Source organism: Mesocricetus auratus, unplaced genomic scaffold, assembly GCF_017639785.1.
Source record: "Mesocricetus auratus isolate SY011 unplaced genomic scaffold, BCM_Maur_2.0 Super-Scaffold_100007, whole genome shotgun sequence".
NCBI lineage: Eukaryota > Metazoa > Chordata > Mammalia > Rodentia > Cricetidae > Mesocricetus > Mesocricetus auratus.
Window position 1 is genome coordinate 6,312,292 of NW_024429191.1, and position 23,136 is coordinate 6,335,427.

The window sequence follows — 23,136 nt, forward strand, 5'->3', positions numbered from 1 at the left end:
AGTTTCTTTTAATATTATTATAGCAATTTCTTCCAAGATAAAACATCTCACTATGAAGGAAACCTCTGTAAGACTCTATGAGTTTTAAAGGGAAGTTTTTAAAGAAAGAGATTCTAAAGAGAATTTCCTTAATGGTCAGGAAGTAAACAACTCAAAAGTCTCAGTCCCTGAGACTGACCAGATGAACAAATTCCCTCCCTCCCCAAGGTTATTTAAAAATAAAGAATGTTGAAAGAGGCCATCTGAGATGCCTGGAAGAGGCACTCTCCAACCTGTTGAGATACCTGCAAGTCTTGTAATGAGCTCTAGGTTGCCAGGTTTTGTGAACCATCACCCATGCTGTGATGGGTGTTTGGTGATGCAGCTACTCCTGTAAGTAACGCCTTGCCCACACTCCTATAAGCAGTATCAATGGACTCATTGGTTCACCAAGTTGGACTTAAGCGGTATTACTTTGGTCTTTCATTGGTGTCTTACGGAGTGAATAGACATGTCACAAAAAGTAAGTTGAACAATGAAACACAGAAACAAACACCCCCCCTTCAGAAAGCAATAGCCAGATCTCGAGATCTCCCCTAAGACATACTTGGAGGTCACCAGGAGCCTGCCACCTACCTGCCAGGTCCAAAGGCTGTGTGAGCTGCAGAAGAAGAAGCCTGACCGCATCCCAGTCTCTACAGACTCAGAAAACCCAGCTTGGCTCACTGGAACAGAAAACGGTCTACATTTTCAGTCATAGCCCATGCTAGCTGAGCCAGAAGCATGCTGTTTGCGCTCCAGAGATGCAAGAGGCTCTGAGACTTCTAGGGGGCTTCCCATTGGCTGCCCACTTTTGTGTGCTTGCATTGTAATGGGCCCCCAGACCTTTGCACAACTGACGCCATGATGAAAGTACCATTCCGGTTTCAGAACACAGAACACAGGCAGTACCATCTGCCAAAAGAGAATAAAAACCTGATCCATCAAAGTCCGTAGTTCTGGGAAAGTCCTTAAAGGTACTAACCTTGCTTTCTGGCTTCCATAGCTCTGCTCTGGTTAACTGTTCTTGCTAACTGAGGTGTGCCTACCTAGAATGTGGTGTTTGTGCTTAAAAGCTCACCCTGAGAAAGGCTTGGGACCGCACTCTGATCCACAACAACCAGCTGGTTAATAAAGAATTCCTATTGATAGCCGGGCGTTGTTGGCGCACGCCTTTAATCCCAGCACTCGGGAGGCAGAGGCAGGCGGATCTCTGTAAGTTCGAGACCAGCCTGGACTACCAAGCGAGTTCCAGGACAGCCTCCAAAGCCACAGAGAAACCCTGTCTCAAAAAACCAATAAAAAAGTATTCCTATTGACTTGAACCAGTGTCCAAGTGGTATTCACGATAACTTGTGTATTGGGGTACACTTGTTCATGCTGCACATGTGAAGGCCAGTGGTTAACAGTGAATCTCTTCCTCAATTGCTTCCCTAACTCTTTTTTGAGTCAGGGCTCTAACTGATCCTCACCATTTCTGTTAGACCGTCTGGCTGCTCGTTATCCAGGATCCTCCTATCTGCTCCCCACAACACTGAGATTATGCACTTCCCCTGCCATATCTGGCTTTTATGTGGGTGCCAGGATCCAAATTCAGATTCCATACTTAAGCAGTTCACTCTTTACCCACTGCTGGCTGCCCATCTCTAAGAATTCCAACCTGGGTAACTGCTGTAAATGACCCAGGGACAAAGCATGAGATGTAATTAACATGTTTCAAATCAACATGTAAAACATGTCAGATAGTTGAGTATTAATTAATATTTTTTGCAAACTAATTACATTAGAATGACGAGCTCAGGAGGAACTAAAAGAGTTTTCAAATTCTGTTTCACTCCTCTTATTTAAGTGTCTGCATGGATTACCACTTTATTCAATTTCTAGATTTTTTTTAATTTACCAGAAATGATCCAAACATCACACTATTTCACAACCATCATCATTTATTCATAGCTCAATAGAGGAAGCCAGTATAGCAATAACTCTTTCTTCTCCTCACCCTTAATTGTCATTCTGGTGAGAGAAGAGGAATGCCAGCCTCAAGTCAAGGAACATTACTGCAGAGCATCAGCCACAGTCTCCAGTTTCCCCCAAGCATGTTAGCATCGTTCATCATGAGGGGTTTGTGCTGAGCAATGCAGACTCCCACCCACAGGGTCTTGCAAGTGCACTCCTCCTATCTTAGCTTGTTCAGGAAGCAAAGTGCATAGAATCAAACACTAACTTTGCCCACGGCCGTATGGCCTTGGATAGATCCAGAAACTCTTCTGAGCCTCAGCTTTATCATCCATTAAATGAAGGTAATAGCAACACTCTCCCAAGTCTTCTGGAAAATATGAAAGAGGTAATCCATATAAAATGCTTATCGTGAAAGTCTGGGCGGTTCAAAGAGGTTCAAAGATGTTGTCTGTGTTCATTGTCACCATTGCTGCCACCATTGAGAAGAGGCCAACATCAGGAAGACTAACCTTCAGTGTCCTTCACCCCCAACTCCAGTTAGACCTTCATCTCTCTGCTGCTCCATCTTTTGCCTACATACATATCTATCCAAAGAAATCTCTCTGTTCCTTATAAAAAAAATGTTTTCAAAGGCAGGCATGATAGTACATGCCTGAAATGCTAGCACTGGGAAGGCTGAGGCAGGAAGACAATCAGGGTTTCCTGAGCCATATAAAGAGTTCAAGACCAGCCCGTGGTACATAGATCATGTTTCTATAAATAAGCAAAACTAACAATATGAAGGATACTTCTAGCTATGAAAATATGCCACAGAGTATTTATCCAGGTATGTGGTTAGAGAATGTTTGTTGTTGTTCTTGAACATGTCACATGAGTGAGTGGAGGGAAGAAAGTCCATTGAATCCAAAGCCCCTTCAGGTTTCCTAAGGAACTTAAATGACTACTAAGCGATCAGTCTTTCACTCCCCTATGCCCACCTCTGTTGCATCTTACCTGAAGGCACCTGTTTATCCCTCTGTGAGTCTCCTGTATCACAGGCTCCTCCTCGAGAGAAAGAAAACAGTGTCTGATTCACGTTGCCACCACTGTCTTAAGTAGCAGCAACAGCACACTCTTGAAGTTTGTTGAACTACTGTCCCCACAAGAAGTTCATCCATCAGCAAATTATGGCGCACTCTGCTACTCTGAGAAACCCCACCCCACCTGGATTCCACTCACAGCCCTTCTTACCTGCCCCTGGCTAGGGCTGAGATCTTTGTTCTTAGGTGTTCCATATGCCTACATGGATTCTCTTCATTCTCCCTTGCAAATCTGTTTTTACATGTAGGTTTTCAGAATCAGGACATTTACCTCCCCACGTCTTAGGCAATTTCAAACATTCCAGAACTCTCCATCAACCATCACTTCCCCAGCCTTCTTGCTTCTTCCCCATGAAAGCCATGCTATGTAAGTGGGCCCACATGTCCCCTTGCCATTGACAAAGTATGCTGAATCCTCTGCTAGGCCTTATTTGGTGTACAGACTCTGTGAGTTGCAGTGATATATGCCCAGGAGCAGATCTTTTGATCATAAACAGTAAGGAGGTTGAATGTATAATTCTATGGAAATAAATGGTGTCAAAACCATGGGACATAATGGATAGTGTAGGCGTGGGTTTTGTGATCACAGCACACTCAGGAAGTCTTATCACAGAGTCGGCCAGAATGACTGGGCTTTAAAATGGTTGACCCCAGAAGACAGAGTTTGGAAGAGGAGCGATTAGGCTTTCTGTCAGTGTCCCAAGAAGGAGCCTTGGCTCCTGAAGCAATTGGGTGATTCCTGACCTCGCTTTCCAGGCACCCTGCTGGTGCCTGACAGTCATTGATGTGACCCTAGCTTCCCTCCTATTAGCTCTCTGAATGAACTGTGCTGAGCTACAGCTTTCTCGTCTGTAAAATACGGAAGATAGCAATCCTAGGATTCCTGGAAGGATAAAATGATATAAAATGAAGTACACAGAAGGACTTGCTCAGTGTCTGGAATATGCTCACATGCTAACAAAAGTCAGCTTTGGCTGTTGCTCTTCTTCAAACACACCCCTCTCCCTGTGCTAGTTTTTGTGTTGGTGACTAAACACATGATGAGAAGCACTTGAAGGTGGAAGGCTTTAATTTGGCTTATAGTTTAGGGGAATACAACCCACTATGATGGGACAGTATGAGGCAGGGGTGTGAGGCAACTGGTCACACTGCATGTGAATTCAGGTGGCAGACAGCAGATAGGGAGGCAGGCCTAGAAAACCTCAAGACCCACCCTAGTGATCCATTTCCTCCAGCAATGCTCCACCCACTGACGGCTCCATAAACAGTGCCACCAGCTGGGGGCCAAATGTTCAAACACTTGAGCCTGTGGGTTCTTTACATTCAGATCACAATGTCCCAACGCAATTGTGTCATAGACTAGGCTCAATTTTTTGGGTGGCCTACTATGGCTTAAATGTGAAATCACCCACAGACACCAGTGATGAACCGTTGGCTCCCAGTGGTGTTGCTGTTGGGTAGGTTGTGAACTCTATGAGATGAGCTCAGTGTGGTGGGGGCCTTTGACCCCCGTCTGTCTCTTCTTCTTGGTCCATGGAGATGAGAGGAATCCTAGCCACTATTCTTGGCACCAAGGTACATGCTTTTCCACCATATCTTCTTATCATGTTGGACTGTAGCCTCTCAAACTACAAGCCAAAAGAAACCTCTTCTCCTATAAGCTATTTCTTGTTGGGTGTTTGTCATCAGTTAGAAAAGCAACAAGAAAAACAGCATCCTTGAGTTTCCTCATGTATGCCATGTAGACATCCATACTTTGAGGATGGTCACATAACTCAGTGTCTGGAATCCATACACAGGTAGTGACTAAAATCCATGCCAATCAATGCTGCTGTTGGGTGGAGGGTTCTTCCTACACCTCTCTCTGCACTCTAGGTCTTACTGGTTCATCAGTCTGTCCCAGAGGCTTATGAGGCACTCTTTGTGCTTAATGTTCATCTCTAACTCTCTATCCTGTCTCCAATCTCCTTACTCCCTGTGCATACACTTCCTTCTGCTCTTTACTGAGGAAAAAGAGTGCTAGGTTTTCATTCCCACCCCCCTATGTTATTGACATATATTCTCCATCATTTCGTCTCTCCATGTTAATGAGGGCATTATCTCCAGGATATTAAGAACATTATCTCCAGAATAAATGTCCTCCACCCAATGGGAGATACAATAAAAATCAAGATATAGTGGCCCTGAGAGTGTTTTGGTCCCCTGGTCCCAGTGTACTTGTGCCTTCTCTCAATGTATCGATACATCTTCTGTGGCCTATCCTCCAACATAATGTCACTTAAAAGTTGCTCCCAGAATCTTGCCTTGTCTCTAAGCCAAGGACCCATCATTCTCTTGGCTCAAGTACCTGCATTCTCAAATAGCTGTTCTGTTGAGTGGTTTATTATCTTCCTGTTTGCTTCTGAAGCCATACATATCTGGCTTCTGCTTCCATCTACAATGGAAAGGCTTCCATGGAATACTTGAACTTATGCATTGACTGAACCTAGAACTACCAGCCTGATCCTCATTTCCCTAACCTCCACTAAGGTATCCAATATGACCACCACATTGTTCTAACATTCTTGTTCCATGGCTTCCACGAGGATATTTGGGCCTGCATTTTTTTTAATGTTCATTCCCCTTTTCCACTTCTTAGAAGTGTGGAAAGCAATTTCCCCACACTTCCCTTAATGCTTTTTTCCTGAGTTGATGAGCTTTTTCTCTCCTGTGCCTTTTCTGGTGCTCTTAAATTTCTTTGTTTGATGGCAGCCTTACTCATTTTCAGTGCTCCCCTGAGGATCCTTTGTAAACATACCTCATCTGTCTAGACTTCTATTTGAATCCAGATCCAAAATTATATGGAGAGAACTGTGTTCTTGTGAGAATATTGCTCCTCATGAACTGTCTGACACCATAACCCTTTTTACCCAATCCTCCCCATAGGGTACCTTTCTCTGAAGATGTGGCTGTGTATTGGAATTGTGCATGCATTGTAGTGCTCTGTCTGGAATATAGTGGGCTGTCACATAAAGTCCACCATAAAAAGCACTAACTATATCTCCAAATAAGAAATCTGGGCCTTTGAGTTCAGGCCAGGTGACCTTTCAGGGTCTCTGAAATGTACATTTGCACTAGCTTTAAGGTCATGGAAGATGATCAACATGTGATTTGGCAAAATGAGAGGGCGCCAAGAACACTACCATGAAATGACCCTGATCTTCAAGTGGACCTTGTCCCTGAATGACAGAAGAGATCATAAACCATGAAAGGACATTCCTGCTTGGCAATGCTAAGAGATTATAAAATTGTGTTCCCCTGCATGGCTCTTAAATGATTACTCTTTGGGTATCTTGCTATTGTACTTTAGACAAAATATGAAGGAAAAGATTTGTAGATATAATTATTAAGTAATAACAGGAACCTGAATTTGAGCACCAGAATGAATGTTTTTAAAAGCTGGGTGTGTGGTGCATGTTCACCATCCAAGTACTGGGGAGGCAGACATCAAAGGATCCCCGAAGCTCACCAACTAGGCAGTCTTGCCTGTTGGGAAGTTCCTGGTCAGTAAGACACATAGTCTCAAAGATGGTGGGTTTCATTCCTAGGGAGTAACAACTCTTGTCGCCCCCCACAGAGAGAGAGAGAGAGAGAGAGAGAGAGAGAGAGAGAGAGAAAGAGGAAAGAAGGGAGGGAGACAGAGAGAGAGGAAACCATTACTGAAGATCTGCTTGGTGCCAGGCTCTCATAGTCATCACATACTAGTTGACCTCTTTACAGTTCCCACCTGATATTAGGCATTCTCTCAAAAGGATAATTTTCTGAAGATTTGGTCCCCAGGTGGTGGTGCCATTTTTGGTGTTTCTGAAAACTGTAGGAGGTAGAGCCTAGTTGGAAAATGTAGGCCACAGTAGGTGCAACCTTGGGAACACCATTCACCCCCAGAGACTTCCTTTGTCTCCATTACTCTCTGCCCTTTGTCTGCCATGCCTCAACCACAAGGTTTCTCCACCATGATGTTTGTCCTCACTGTGGACCAGCATCAACAGAACCAGGAACCATGGACTTCACCCTCTGGAACCATAAGCTGACACACATCCTTTTTCCCTTAAGTAATGGCAGCTGCTTTGTCACCGTGAGGAAAGGCTAATTCACCATTCTGTGTGACAATCACCACACTTTGCAGGTAGAAGGCTAGCTGAGTGATTGACTTCAGTTCCAGAAGGGTTAGCGGTGAACTAGATGCCTCTATGAGACCCAGACTCAATCCCCCGCCACCCTAATGCCAAAGCTCACATGTTCTTTGTGAGAAGCACTGAGCTCTTCCACGAGTCAGGTGACCAGAGCTGGTCTGCTCACAGCCATGGCAGCTCAGCCCCTTCTCGAATGCAGTGGCCTCTCCCAAACAGACCAGACTGCTTCTAATTGGCTCACAGCTCCTGATTAGCTTCCTTGAGGCACAGACTTGAGACAGGAAAAATAAATGATTCTTTGGCTTGGAATAGAGTTTCTTTTGAAAGGAAGAGAAGAAAATCGGTAGGAGGTACATTCTACCTACTTCTCCCAGAGCCACTGTGATCACCACCTGTGTCGTTTGCCACTGCAATTATTTGGGCTAACAAAACAGTAATATCAATCAATCCAGTTCGACTGCTCTGCCCTCAAACAGAAGCTGTCCCATTTATCAAAATGGAGGCCCTCCACTGGGTCTATAGTACCATTAAACTATCAACAGGCGACTGCTAAGGCGAAGCAAAATAAAAAACAACTGTTAACTGAATGGAAATAATTTTTCTTTTTTTCCCAAACATCCTGGCCAGCAGAGTCCTTTGTCTGGCTGTCAGCAGAGCCAACGTGGGCTGGGTCTCAGATCTTTGTGCTTCCATGCAGTCTGTGTTTGAGAGAAGCCAACAGAAACACTTGCAATGCAATGGCTGAGCCCAGGTAACCTGGTTTCTCTTGCGGCAGGGCAAGCTGCGTGACGATAAATAGGGGGAAATGTGTATGCATTTGTGTGATAAAGAAGGCTTAATGATTCCCGAGGGGAAGGAACCTGGGAGCCATGCAGTTGCAACTTAGGTTCAAAACGGATCCACGCAGGGCCAATTAACGTGCAAATATGTATGTGCTGAGCCTGCACTCCATCCGTCATGTGCGCGTGGAAATTGGGCCATTTATCTGTTATATTATGTATGTGACATCTTAGTTTGGTTCTTATAGGCTGCTTGGGGACAAAGAGGCCATGTGCTCTGCAGCTAGCAGAGGGAATTTAAGATAAATTCTTCAGCTGTCGTCAACGTTGCAAGGCACAGAATTTGGTTGGAAGATAAAGCTTTTCTGTCGGCAGGGTTTTAATGTCTCTCTATTGCCCGTGTGGTGTCTTATTAAAACTGTGTGTGGTGAGGGAGGGGTGGCATATGCCGTGAGGAGCTACTGGCACAGACAGCTTGCTGTCATGTTTCCTGAGTCCGGATTTAGCAAACGTTATTCACATATTCACTGTCAATCTGCAGAGAGAAAAGAGAGCTGGCGAAGCCATTCACACACTCACTCTGCAGGCTTGTAATTCTTTTTGTTTCCCTTTAACCCACGTCTCTGCCACAGGTAGAGTCTGTTCTGCTTAAGTTACAACTGTTTGTCTGTATTTAGGCAAAAAAAAACATAAAAGCAGAAAAGTGACTGGAGACAGAAAAGGTCCTCCCCGATGCCGTTACCTAACCCATCGTTACTCACGTACAAGAACACAAGAACATGCTGTTTGCTCATGAATTTAGATCTCACATGAAATAATGGTGACCACTTGCTTTGATGAATTGCCATTAGAAATTCAATTAATAAAAGGTTACCTCCCTACAGTCATGAAAAACAAATAGGTTTTGGCTGCAACAATGACAACTTAGACTTCAAGACAACAGTTAGAAAACAGGAGACTGTTTAAAATATGTGCTCTACCCGGGGGAGGGACACTCAGCAGATAAATGAATGAATCAGCAGATGAGTCAATGAACTGTGTTTGCTCTGAGGCTTCACCTGTGTTCAGGGTACTCGCATCCTTAATTCTCTCCATCCCTCTCCTCTTTTCTGATTCCAGCCTCTACTTCCTATAGGCCACAGCATGAACAGCTGTTTTCCTACCACACCATCCTCCATATGGTGTCCTGCCCAAAACAAGTGTCCTCAGAACGAATGCTCTGAATCTGTAGGCCAAAGTAAATCTTTCTTCCCTCATTGCTCGCCGTTTGTCCACAGCCATGAAAGTCTTCCTTCACACCCCTGTTCTCACCTCCCGCCTCCTCTTTTTCCTCCCTCTCCTTCCTTCCCCTCAATTCTGCTTTCTTTCCTCTTTCTCCTCCTTTTTCCAGTCCTCATTGCCTTCTTTCTATGTTTCCCAATAGACTCATTTTCCCAAGTTTTACAAATTACATGCCAAAAGCACATCCACCTTAAACACAAAACTCACCCATTTTGCACATGGAATTGAGCCATATGAACAAATCCTAAAGAAGCTGTAAAGCATTGCCACCACTACCCAGAAATACCCCCTCCCAGAGACCCCTTCAGTTTATCACTTGAGATGAATGACGCCTGTTTCTCCTGTGTGCAAATGAAATACAGGGTGCATTCCTCCAGTCAGTCCAGGGGTTTCCTCACTCGGCAGTCCATCTCTGTGGTTCCTAAGGCCATAACCGTGGCTGGATCTGGACTGGCCTTGCATCCTACACCTTGATTTGCTTATGAACTGGCTAATGGGCAACGTATCATTCCAGCATAGAGCTATGAGAATAAGACCTCCACGGACGCTCCTGCCTGTGTCAGCTGGTGGACAGCAATGTGCATTTTCTGTAGCTCTGCCAGAAGAAGGAGGCTTATCAAGTCAGTTCTCGAGCTTCATTTCAATCAGGACACAAAGTACTTCTGCCTTCCCAACCAATATTTTTTAATCAAAGCTACAGTGATAAATGTCTTGACACAGAAGGCTGCTAAAAAATAGAAGGGGAGGAACAGGAAACACACAAGGGTTTATTTTTATTAATAACATGGTTTGTTTGTTTGTTTTCCATTGGCTGGATATTTTCAGTTGTCCTGTGTGGCAAAATCTTAAGAGAACGCCTTAGGGAGGGGAAGGAGATAAATAATAATAATAATAATAATAAAGCCTAAGAAGCAGGCAGGTGACCATGGTTCTGATCACAGGAAGCCATCTTGTGGTCTGGTATTCAAAAGTGGCCCTTAATAAGTAGCAAGATCTGTGCACCAGGCAGTAACTTGGGTTGTCTAACACATGGTGGAAATCAGAGTTCAACACCGCACCCTGACAAACATGACTCAGTTTTGTTCCTTCGTTGAATGAGTCTTGGAAAGTCTGAGTGCGCTTAGCCTCAGGTTACCTGTCTGTGAAATGGACATTGAGACAGTGGCCATAATCCAAGATTTTTCTGAGTATTTTATAGCACAGCAATGAAAGCATTTCTGTAATGCTGAAGACATGGCAGGTGCTTAACAACTGAACTCTGCATTGTGCTCCCTGTAAACTACCTGGATAGTGACCACCACCATCCTCTTCATGTTCTCAGAAGCCTCACGGGTGGAGGTATGAGCAAGATGGTTAGGATGGTAAAGGTACTTACTGTTGAGTTCAACAATCTGCATTCTATCCCCAGGCCTATATACATGGTGGGAGGAGAGAAGTGACTCCCATAGAGTCTCCTCTGACCTCTACAACACTTATACAAAATAAGCAAATCAATCAATAAATAATGTTTGAGTCTCTATGAGGTGTGTATTGTAATTTTTATTCTGAAAATGAGGAAGTAATGTTTCTGTACATAACTTGTTCAAGTGGTTGCAGGGTTATTGGGAAATAGGTGCGAGTTCTTAGGAGCCAGGTAAGACTGGGGCTCCTGGTCTCCATACCTTCTCTGCAGCTCCTGACCCTTTGTGTTGATCTCTCTGCCTTACTCACTTCACTATTCATGTTCAGTACAGACCTGCATGACTCATGCACCACACACCTTGTGAAACAGCAGAGAACCGTCCTACCCATCAGTCCTGAGTGGCCCCTCATGCTTTGTAAGGTCTGCAAGATCAACCATGGGACAGAGCAGAGGAGACACACTGTAGTTTGGAGTGGTAAAAACGATGAACAGATGGACCCCCAAGATCCAGGTCACCAGACTTGGCCTTCTCCAGGTTTTGATTTGAGAATAAGAGAGGAGAGACTCTGTGGATGCCCTCTTGGGATAACCATGACACTATGGACAATTTTCAGGCCGTGAATACTTTGCTGGAGACCCATGACCAACATCTGCTAACATATTCTTCTCCTACACCCTCAGCATCTGCCAAAATTCCATCAGGCCCTGGAATGATGGGGGAGAAAAGGAAGGACTTTCCAAGACAAGCAGACCAGTTTTGACATCGCCACCACCATTCTAAGCTGCTCAGAGCATGTTGTGTAAGCAGAATGTTCCACAGAAAACATGCCACAGACAGCAAACCTAAACACCAAATCCCAGGGAGAAGAACAGTCAGGAAGCTCAGTTCACTGCAAAGAAGGAACCCACTTAAAAAATGTCCCCCAAAGACAGCAAAGATATGTCTCCTACCTCAGCTTGGCCAGCAACAGGACTCGCCAAAACCTGCACATAAAAGAAAAAGGACATTAGTATTGATTCAACAAAAAGGTAATTGCATTAATTGTCTTTCTAAAGGAACTGTCATCAATAATTTATTACAGCCAGAGGGCTAGGGAACAACCCATAAAAGCATGTGCAGACACACTCACACACACACGTGCACACTGACACAAACACATACACAGACCTAAAGTTGCACACACATATACACACTTATTTAGAGAGACACAAAGGCATACAAATATACCCACAGAGACACAGACATTTATACACAGGCACACAAAAACACACATACAGGTACACACACAAACACACATTTCCACCAACTTCATCACAACAGATTCATCTTCAAAGTCCTGTAGAAAGGTAAAGAGGACAATTAGTATTTTCACAAATTACACCAAGTTTACCAAGAAGCAAAAGGGGGAAGGTCATTGGCAAAGTCACACAGGGAGGATTAAATGAACATCAAGGTGCCAAAGGCACTGGTAGGACTTCTTTTTCATTAATGACAACTTTGAGGGTACTTTGTTTCTTAAGTTCTGAGCCAGCCCTATGAGAGTTACAGTGTCAGCAGCAACTGTAGCCTCCATTTTAGCAAAATGCTTCAAATATTGTGAAATAAGGAGTCCTGGAAGGCTATGTGCCAAATTCTTCATATTTTTTCTCATTAAAACCCCAGAACAACTTTTATTATCCCCTCTTCATAGATGAGAATACCAGGGCTTAGAAAACTTAGGGGTAACTTTCCCCAAGATCTGAAAGTTATCAAGTAGAGAGAATTAGATTTGATTCCAAGATAAAGGCATCTCAAGCATCTACCCAGAAGCCCACAACACACAGGAAGTTCAGATAGAGACGCTGGCCACTGAGATCACATTAGCCTTAGTGAAAGGATCATCTTTCCAGGGGTTAGCAGGATTTCATGATTCATTACATGTGTGTGCAAATGTGTATGCATGTGCAAGTGCTTGCATGTGTGCATGCATGTGTGTGCATATGTTCAGGTGCCTGTGGATGTCAGAAGAGGACATTGGATCCCCTGGAGCTGGAGTTACAGGCAGGTGTGAGCTGGGAATTGAACCTGGGTCTTCTGGAAGAGCAGCCAGTGCTCCTAAACACAGAGCCATCTCTCCAGGTTCATATTATGTTGTTTGTTTTGTATGAGTATGTATGTATATGTGAGTCATGCATGTGTGAGCATGTATGTGAACATGTGTTTGTGGAGGTGAAAACCATGCTTTCTTGGGTGTTGTTCCTAATATACCACTCACCTCAGTTTTGGAGACAAGGTCTCTCAGAGAGACCAAACTGGACCAGATAGACAAAAAGGCCCAGGGGCCCACGTGTCTCCACCTCCTCAGATCTTGGTTTATAAGCACGTGCCACCATACACAGCTTTTTTAGATGAGTTTTACAAATCAAATGCAGGTCTTCATGCCCTCAGAGCAAGCAGTTTACTGACAGAGCCACTTTCAGACCCCCAGGTATTTGAGTTTTCCAAATCACTTTTACAAACTTTCTGCCTGCAATTTTCCTGGAGATTTGAGACTGATTTGGGCAACTTCAATGTCATTTTCCTATCAGAAAATCAGACTACCAGCCAGTCCAGTGCCGTGTGTCTATCATCCCAACTTATCAGGAAGCTGAGGTGGGAGAATCATAAGAGTATGACCTTCCTGGGCCACAGAGGGAGTTAAGGGAAGTGTGGCAACTTCGTGAGACCAACCCTCAGAATAAAATGTAAAGGATGGGGATATATCTCAATGGTAGAGCACTTGATTAGGATAAATGAGGCCCTAATTTAATCTTCAACACAATGTCTAAAATGAAAAGTGATAAGGAGTTGAGTGTACACAGAATTATAACTGAATTAAATTCTCCAAAATCACACATTGATTGTCCTAAACCTTACATGAACATGAGTGGAAGTGAGTCCTTAGGAAATGACCACATTGTCCATTGAGATGATATCACATGGGCAAAGTCCTGGTGACATTGGTGCCCATATAATAACATACCAGAGGCTTTGCTTTCTGTCTAGACACACACACACACACACACACACACACACACACACACTAAGAAAGGTCATATAGAGACACAGTGAAAAGGCAGTCACCTATAAGACCAACAGCTCTTGTAAGGCCATTGACCTTGAACTTGCAGCCTACAGACCCACAAACCTCCACTGCTGTTGTGAAAGCTACCTATGTGTGTGTTTCCATAGCAGCTGCCTTGGACATTGACTGGAACCAGCTCACAGCTGTGAATCCAGCAAAACTGCTTAGGAAGACATGGTCCCTGACTTAGTGGACCAGCCCCCTGCCCCTGCAGCTTACGCCAGCCTGCATCATCTCACCCACACTCACCAGGAAGGCATCAGCTCTTCCCAGAACCATCTAGCAGACATAACCCCTGTCTCATTAGCTTCCCAAACCTCTAGGCTGACCTCACCCAACAGAGTCTGTGAGCCATAGCCAAACAATTGATAGGCTGTGATCTGGGGAAAGCACCATGAGGAGTAATGGTGACCACAGGCCAGATTTATGTCATACCTCCCTCCCTACAAAGCTCTGGAAGGGTCTGGGATGCTGTAACCATTGCCACATCCCTTAAGGACAAAGAGATCCCTCAGCTGCATTGTCTTCATGTGTGTGTGTGTGTGTGTAGATTTTTCTCCGTGGTTCCCCAAGAGGAGTAATGAGAGATAAATCTGACATTCAACAGCTGCAGATTTCAGGAAGCCTCAGATCCTCTTTCCACACACAAACAAGGGCAGCACAGTCCTCAGCCGACCCCTCACAAACATGGGCAGTGCAGTCCTTAGTCAACCCCTCATAAGCATGGGCAGGCAGTGCAGTCCTCAGCCGACCCCTCTTGTCTCCTTTACTTCATCATCTGAGCATGTTTCCTACGTGCATTTTCTGTTGTAAAATCCTTTGGTCACACCCCCCAGGTAGGCAATTGCTGCAAACACACCTAATATGCACACAGGTCCTGTGACAAAGTCTAACATGATGCTAGCATGATCAAAACACTATAGAGGCTAAAATATAGGGTTGCACACTCAGATACCTATAAGAGGACAAGATAATCAAAGTAGCCAAGCTTATGTGGAACCAGAGATTCCTTACCCCAGCTAAAGCCATTTGCAGCAGCTTTTAACGAGCAACATGTGGCTCCTGACAAATAAAGTCTAAGTACCCTAGAAGTGGCTGTTGAACATCAAGTTTATGATCCAGTGTGCTTCCAACCTGCCACCATGGGGAGCACGTGGCCCAGGACAGCTGTGAATGTGACTTGACACAACTGTAAACTTAAACATTCTAAAGTCTTATCTTGGCGACTTCTTTTTACCACGCTATTGCATGATTCTCAAGTGTAAACTTTGTTAGAGGATGAAGTCGAATTGCAAAAGGGTAGACAGTCTTGCAAGCCCAATAAACAGTGACACATCTATATGTTAAAATATGATGCAATGTCTCCACATGTGCATGGGCACACACCTCTATGGACACAAGTGTGTAACACACACACACTAAAGGAAAGAAAGTTACACTACACAATGCAGGAATAAGACAGGAACAAATATTAATATAGCTAATATCTATATACATTATTTATCCTCCCCCATATAAGCACAGATACTTGTCTAAAAGGAGTCTGTAGGATAAACACCAAGCTGACAAAAGGTTCATCTCTGAAAGACATTACTGGGAATCAGTGACACATTGTACAAAGTAAAGCACTAAGTTAGGGAGATGGCTCAGCCAATGGAAGGGTTGCTTGCAGCTATGAGGCCCTGGAATCCACATAAAAATGTTAGGTGTGCTGTCTGTCACACACTGACAATCTCCAGACAGGAGAATTGAAGACAGATGGCTCTCTGGGACTTCCTAGCCACCTTGTCTAGCATACTTGGAGAATTCTAAAGAAATTAGGGACTCTATCTCAACAAGCAAGGTGAACAACATCAGAAGAACACGAGCTGAGATTGCGCTCTGACCTCCACATGTGTGGGCACCTGTGGACGTAGTAACACAACAGTAAAGCAATACAAAGTAGTGGGGCTTGTGGCCAATTGGAAAGAAGGCAGGTTTTATTTATGACCTATGGTAACACTTTGGCTAAACATAGTAAGAAACAAATGGCAAAATGTGATAGACCTGGGTATTCATCTCTAACGCTCATAGCTCGGGGCTTACTCAGAAAAGTACACCCAAGGACCTATCGCCCGTCTGTACCCTGTGATGGCTCAGTGTATACTGGACACACTAGAATGGACCACAGAGACCCGCGGCATGAGAGCTCTTTAAAGGATGGCAGGCTGCAGCACTTGACTTTGATCTTGTCCAAGGCAGCAGCCATCAGAGAATGTGCAGTGGGGGGCTGATCTGATTAGAGGCATGCTGCTGGTGGGCCATTCTGCAGACCAGCACAGGGCACAAAAGGAACATGGGAAACTCCCAGCAGGGTATGAGGGAATGCTTTGTTCCAACGTTTTCTTTATCCCTTTAATCATTTCCCTTGCTCTCCTCCAGTTTCCGACTCGCCTTTGAAATCCCAACATGAAGGCGCCCCTCTTCCCTTGTGCTAAGAACTTGTTGTTCATGATTCCATTTCAACTCTCACCTCCAAAATGCACTGCTATGTCCCATCCACAGACAGGGAAACCAAGACTGGGGACCTGAAGCCTTTACCTCACATGCTACCAGAAGTGTCAGAAGCTGGAATGGAACCCGGCTTCGGCATTAAAAGAGACTCAGGACAGACAGACATTTTGGCCCCAAAGATCCATAGACACCAGGGTTGAGTCCACTGCTACTGAGGAAGCCAAGGTTCAGCCGGTCACCTGGTCTTACTCCACATGTTTCTGAACACCATCTGGGGCCCCAGCTAGTCTCTCACCTGGACCCTCTATGCTGATAGCCTGTGGCACCTGTCTGTAGCCTGTGCACTTGTGGTACACAGGTCTCTTGGTTCCACAGAAACTTGAAAGGATTTAAGTGCAGGGAAGAATGTGTTCACACACTGGATGGAGCTCACTGTAAATAGTCCAGATAAGATCAAAGAGGCTTAATTACTTCTCTGGCAAGTAGAGGAACTGTGAGCTGAGCCCCAGCTCTCCACAATGGGAGACGCTTCTCTCTGCACAGCTTGGCAATTCTCCAACCCAGAATCCAGACCCAGGCATCCATCTCCCATTCCTCAATGGGACATTATCCCATCCCCATCTTGTTGATGGATATGGAGGCTCTGTTATGTCTCCTCCTCCCATGTTCCAGCATTCACTCCTGGGGCTACTGCATGTGGCCTGCCAGACAAGAAGACAGAATTATCACATCCCTTCTTAAGCCCTGACCTGCTGGGCTTCAGATCTCTCTCCCCATCAGTAAATGTCACCACTGTGCTGAACAGGTAACCCTTTCCCTGTGAAGTCAGCATGTCACTTTAACAGACCTTCTGGGTAAGGGCCCAGGAGGACACGATCACTGAGACAGCATGGAAGTGATCTCTTCTGTTGATAATCATCCAGATGAAAATGTTAAGTTGCCATGTCATAGGGTCGACTAGTAATCTCTGCTAGCCTGCCAGGCCATCTACAGCTTATCACCAGCATATGCTGGATCGTACAAGCACAGGGGTTTCCTGCTTGTCTGGCTTATTCAGCTTTACTCTCCTTTTTGTTCTGGAAGAAACTTAGAAGCCTGCAATCACTCTTAGACCTGAGACTCCAGCCCTCACCTACCTAGGTCAGGATAGAACTCAAACCTCATAAACACTGCAATCTTGCCCACCCCACCATGCTGGGTCAAGTTTCATCAATGGGGTTAACTGGGGCATATTATTCTATTTTCCTTCATTCCCAGTAAGGACCTGTGAGTTTCTAGAAGGTTCAATAGAAGCCACAGAGGAGTTGGGTTTGAGATATGCACCTAGTGTACTTAAGGAGACCAGCTTTAAGGTAATGTGACCTTGCTGTCAAGAGTTACTGGGTTACATCAGCAGCCCTTGTCACCAGGAGAGTAAGACATTCTCTTGATTCGTTTTGAGATAACAGGAAATGTCTGGCTTCCCGTCTCTGTGCAAAGTCATTGTGAGTAAAGGAACCAGGCACGAGGAAGGCTTTCTCCGTGAACGTCAGTCAACTGTGCTTGAACTAGTTGAATCTCTGGGTGGTTATCATTGGTTTAAACATCACTGCTTGGTGCTCTGCCATCAAAAAATGGTGAAGCTTAAAGTAGACTTAGATTGAGTAATAAGACAAGCACAGTTCCTGCCAGTCAGAAGCTGGGTGACTTTGAAGAGTCCTCTGTGAGCCTTGCCTTGGGAAGCCTTTCCGTGGGAGTATTGTTAATAAGTGGCAGCCCCTATCCAGCCTCCACAGCAGACACCTGCGAATCCAGCATCCATTTATGGCACAACTTCATCCCACCTGCAGTGGCACACTGCTTATGAACTTGAAAAATTTAGAATTTTCTAGAAAACCTTAGAACAGGTCTGTGAAGATGCTTTTGGAAAGGATAAACTGAAGAAAGTAGACCTTCCCTAAACACAGGCAGCACCATCCACAGTCCTGAGCCGAAGGAAAAGGAAATGAAAGCTGAGTGGCAGCATCCATCTCTCTCTGCTTCCCAACTGTGATGCAGTGTGACCAGCCACCTCATATGCCTGCCACTATTATTCCTGCTCTCTGGGAAACTGTACCCTCAAACTGTGAGCCAAAAAAACAGTTTTCCTTCCTAAAATGACCTTTGGAAGAGATTTTGTCACAGCAACAAGAAAAGTGATTGATTCACCTGGACACCTAGAATTCTGAAGATGGCTCTGAAGCCAAAGTCAAATTCAGAGCTTGCTTACATCAATTTGGTTGTGTTATTACTTTGGCCAGTGCAGGTACTTAAAACAGCTTATTTTTTATTTTTTATTTTATTTTTAAATTTAAATTTATATAAACAAGGTTGTTTCACATGTCAATTCCAGGTCCCTCTCCCTTTTCCTCCCCTCCTCCCATGCCCTCCCACCAACCCCTCCAATATCCCCTCATTTCCCCATGGAGGGTGAGGCCCTCCATGGGGGTGTCCATAGTCTGTTATTTCATCCAGGGCAGGGCCTAGACCCTCCCCTGAGAGTTTAGGGTGAGAGTGCATCTCTCATTGTTGTATGAGTACCCAAAATCCATTTGTATACTTGGGATAGATACTGATCTACTACCCAAGGCTCAATAGATTACCTAGGCCTCCTCACTGACACCCACATTCAGGAGTTCTTGATCAGTCCCATGCTGGATTCCCAGCCATCAGTCTGGGATTCAAGAGCTAACCCTTGTCAGGTCAGCTAAAACAGCTTCTTATTTATGGTACACTGAGTTCTGAGATCCATGTCCCTGACTCTTGTATCCAGTCAGACTCTAAGATGAACATAACCAACAGATTCTAGTGGAAGGGATATCACTAGCTTGAAGACTGGCCATGTCTACAAGTGTCACCTGGAGTACTCTCTGAATGTAAGGCTAATGGTTACAACACAACCATCCCGGAAAAGCCATATCCAGGAAACTTGAAACCAGTCTCAGCTAAGTCGGAAATTGCCTTCTGATGTCTCAGGTAGACCAGATGCCCTGGAATACCCATCTTCCAACTGAATGCTACCAAGATATTCTGTAAGAACTTGAGCCCCACAAGCCTAACCCAGTCTTATGGCCTACAAAACCGTGAATGCAATCGATAGTTAGTGGGTTTGGGAGCATTTTAGTATACAATAGACAAACACACAAAAGGTACTTAGTGTTGCTAAGCCTATAATTTCAAACTTGGAAAATGGAAATTATAACACTTCACAAGATTGTTGTGAGAATTAAGCAAAATAATACATCCAAAGTGCTTGGTACAGTTCCTAGTCCATGGTAAGGAGCAGGTTCTGTGAGCCAGAGAGCTCCTGTGCCCTCTGGGTATGGCCACACGCAATCCCAGTCACTTTTGTTTGCTGTCACTCATGGTCTTCGAAGCCCTGGATCTGGTTTCCAACTGGTAGAGTGCCCATGGACTGCTCTGCAGTTAAAAATACCCATCTTTATAAAAAGCCACAGCCAGCGAGCTGAGCACCCTGCAGGAGAGGTGTTGCCCCACTCTCTTTTTCCCCCATTTGGAAATGGACACCAAATCCCATCTTGCTTTTCTGAAAAGCTGTGAGGAGAACAGGAAGCTTGGAATAAAGATGGAATGCCCAGATCTGACTTGGATAGATTTGTGCAGTGATTTTTATGAGCTCCCCACCTGGGCACCCAGAGTACCAATCCCACTGCATTTCAGATTATGCAAAGGATGCTTATTTTTAAGTCTCAAACCCCCCTCTCCTCTATATTTTCAAGTTGTGTATGCACAAATGGTATGCCTGCATATATGTTTACATACATGTGAGTACCTGTGTAGGCGTACAGGAACATGTGTGTGGAGGCCAGTACATGTGTGTGGAGACCAGAAGTTGCCCTGGAGAAATTATTTGAGCACTCTTTACCTTATTCTTTGAAGCAGGCTTTCAGTTGAACTCAGAGCTCATTAATTCAGCTAGCCAGTTTTCTCCAGGGATCCTCTGCCCATGCCTCTCAAGGCCTGGAATTAGGGCAGGCAACAATGCCCACCCAATATTCAAGTGGGTCCTAAGGATTCAAACTCCTGTCTTCACGATTGTGGGGCAAGTGCTTTATACCCACCAAGTCATCTCCCCAACTCTTCTTTCTTCCATTTTTACCCAGGGTTGGTTCTAAATACTGTGTTGCCAAAACACATACCAGATTTTAAAACGTGTTAAAAATGAAAAGAACCTGTTCGTGGATGAGATTCATCTCCTCACCTCCAAACCTGCCCCTAATCAAAGTCTATAGTCACCAGGCAAGTTCAATGAATACATATCTCTTGAAAACACACAGCATCTTTCTTGATAAGCCTCACTTGTCAGAAGTGAAATATTTACTTGCAGTTACTTCAGAATCTTGGCAGCCTGCAACCTAAGAACAATTAGCTTATGATGCTGAAGCATGCTTTGAATCTAGCGCACAGACGATTGTGAGAGGTCAGGAGGTCATGGACTGTGAGAGTAAAAGCAAGACACTCTGGGAGCAGGGAATCAGGAAAGCCTCACAAACCCCTGCCCTTGGCTTGCCCTTGGAACTGGTTTATCAGGAGGTTAGAGTAGTCACAGCACTGGGTTGATGGGTATCTGTGGCTAAGCTGTCATGTGCCCGTCAGTCACTCTGACACATGCTGGAAGACACTGGGGAGTCTGGAAACATTACCTGATGTTTAATTACATGGAAGACAGGGGGATAGACTTGTAAGAGAAGTGGATGCAAGTGCTCCCAAAGTCCCTTCCAGGGGTGCCCAACCATCACTGAAGAAAGTAGCAAATAGGGTTCATTTTTTCCCTAAGGACCCCTTTGTTGAAAGTAGGATGCAAGGGTATTATTTCTTTACTGTTTGAATGTAGTGTTTATGTATATGATGGAGGAGCTGTGTGTGGAGGTCAGAAGACAACACTATGGACTTGGTTCTCTCCTTCCAGCTTTTCGTGGGTTCTGGAGATTCAACTAGGGTCAGCAGGTTTCCATGGAAGTGCTTTCCCTGCTGAGCCATCTCACCATCCAGGATGCACGGTTTAAAAAGGCTCCTAATAAGGTTCTGTTTGACAGTTTAACTTGGTGTGTGAGGTCACTCTGACAAAACACTCAAGGAAACAAGGGATGAGATGTATGTGGGAACAATACACCTTTCAAAAGGATGCCCCCCAATGTCCTATTTCCACTGTAATCATTCCATCTCTTAATAAGTCATTTGTCAATCAATTCATCTATGGGTTAACTAAAGAATGAAGCTGGCACTCACTCTGCTCCCTCCACATCCTAACCGGCTATTCACCTATGGACTTTTTGGTTAATGAATCCATTGGGGAAGTTAGCATCCTCATAATACAGTCATCGCTCAATCATTCATTCTCCTGAACAAGCTAGGGACCAAGCCCTTAGCACATGTAGCACATGAGCCTTTTATGGGGGACACTCATATCAAATTATAACATCTGGCAATCTAGAAATAAATTTGCTTTTGAGTCCTCCTTATCCTGATTTTTATATATATATATAAATATATATATATATGATGTAGCTAGGGGGTTTATGGGACAAAATGATATCTTTTAACATGTATGTACACATGTAAATATGTGACTATGTGATGGAAAAAGTAAATAAGAAGCAAGCGAGATGTCCACTAATAGAGAATTGTCTCAGTGTCCTGGTTCATTCCTGTCTCATGAACACCTAAAGTAATCTCCAGGCAGAGTTTGCAGCAACCTGAGCAAGGCTGCTCCTCAGAGAACAGCTGAATGTGAATGATCTCACTGTGTTAGAACAGGAGGATCAGAGGTGCTTGGGAGCAGGCTCAGTGGGGAGAGAGCTTCCTGTACAAGCATAAGCACCTGAATTTGATCACAAACACCCACATAAAACCCAGGAACAGGGGGTGCAACTGTATTCCCATCTCTATGGAGGCAGAAATAGGCAGATCCTAGAGGTCTTCTGGCTGCCTTTCTGGAAGAAATGGTGAGCTCCAGGTTCAGTGAGAAACCCTGTCAAAACATAAGGTGGTGAGCAATAGAGAAAGATACCTGAGGTTAACCTCTGGATTCAATATGTGCACACACAGGCAAACATGGGCATGCATACATGTGTGCAAAAGCGAGTGCATGCATGGGCACACACACACACACACACACACACACACACACACAGTGGAGGGGACTGGGGGAGACCAGGAATGTTTGAAGGAAGCAAAAAATGTTGAATCTTTGGAATATCCAATATCCTTTGGCTTCTTTCTCCTTTCTGCACTGTGAGTCTTCTATAGTAAGGACTTGCAGGATGCAATTGTCTAGACAGTGTCTAGCTCCTGCTGCTCCTTTCAGATAATCTACCTACTGTCCTAATGTCCTCTGCCTCAGGAACTGGTGACCCCACAGCAAAGCCAGGCTGTGTGACTCCAACCAACACAAAGCAAAGAGATGAAAAGGGTAACGTGGTCTTCTGCATTCCATGTTTCAGCCACTGTGCCGAGGGCTTTATTTACTAAGTCCTCAGAGCCTGCCATGTGGGACTTTTCCTAGCAATGCCCTCACTACCACAGAAATTCAGGCTAGGGGACTTTCCCAGAGAGCATAGCACATAATGTTCTGCACCCTAACCTTGATCCTTTCTTCTTCGCCATCAGTCACGGATGGACAAAAGCGGGAGGCGCTGCCTTCTCCATCCCCATCTCCTCCTTGCCCATCCCTCCTGGTATGATCTGAATTGCTCTGGAATCCACACTGGAGTTCCCACAGTCTTCCTTCTGGTTAGTGTCTAGAATCCTGTAACCTGGGATGTTTTCTCTCCAGTCTAAATGCCTTGACTCTTGCTACTTGTCTGGGAG

General features: G+C 44.7%; 1 protein-coding gene across 2 annotated transcripts in view; it reads right to left on the minus strand.

Moving 5' to 3' along the window:
- Rbfox1 (RNA binding fox-1 homolog 1) overlaps positions 1-23,136 on the minus strand; it is a 2,068,553-nt gene that overhangs the window by 1,611,691 nt on the left and 433,726 nt on the right. For both annotated transcript variants that reach the window (XM_040747948.1, XM_040747949.1), the window contains exon 3: positions 11,642-11,674. In XM_040747948.1, the coding sequence (XP_040603882.1) occupies positions 11,642-11,674 (33 nt within the window). The remainder of the gene's footprint in view (positions 1-11,641; positions 11,675-23,136) is intronic.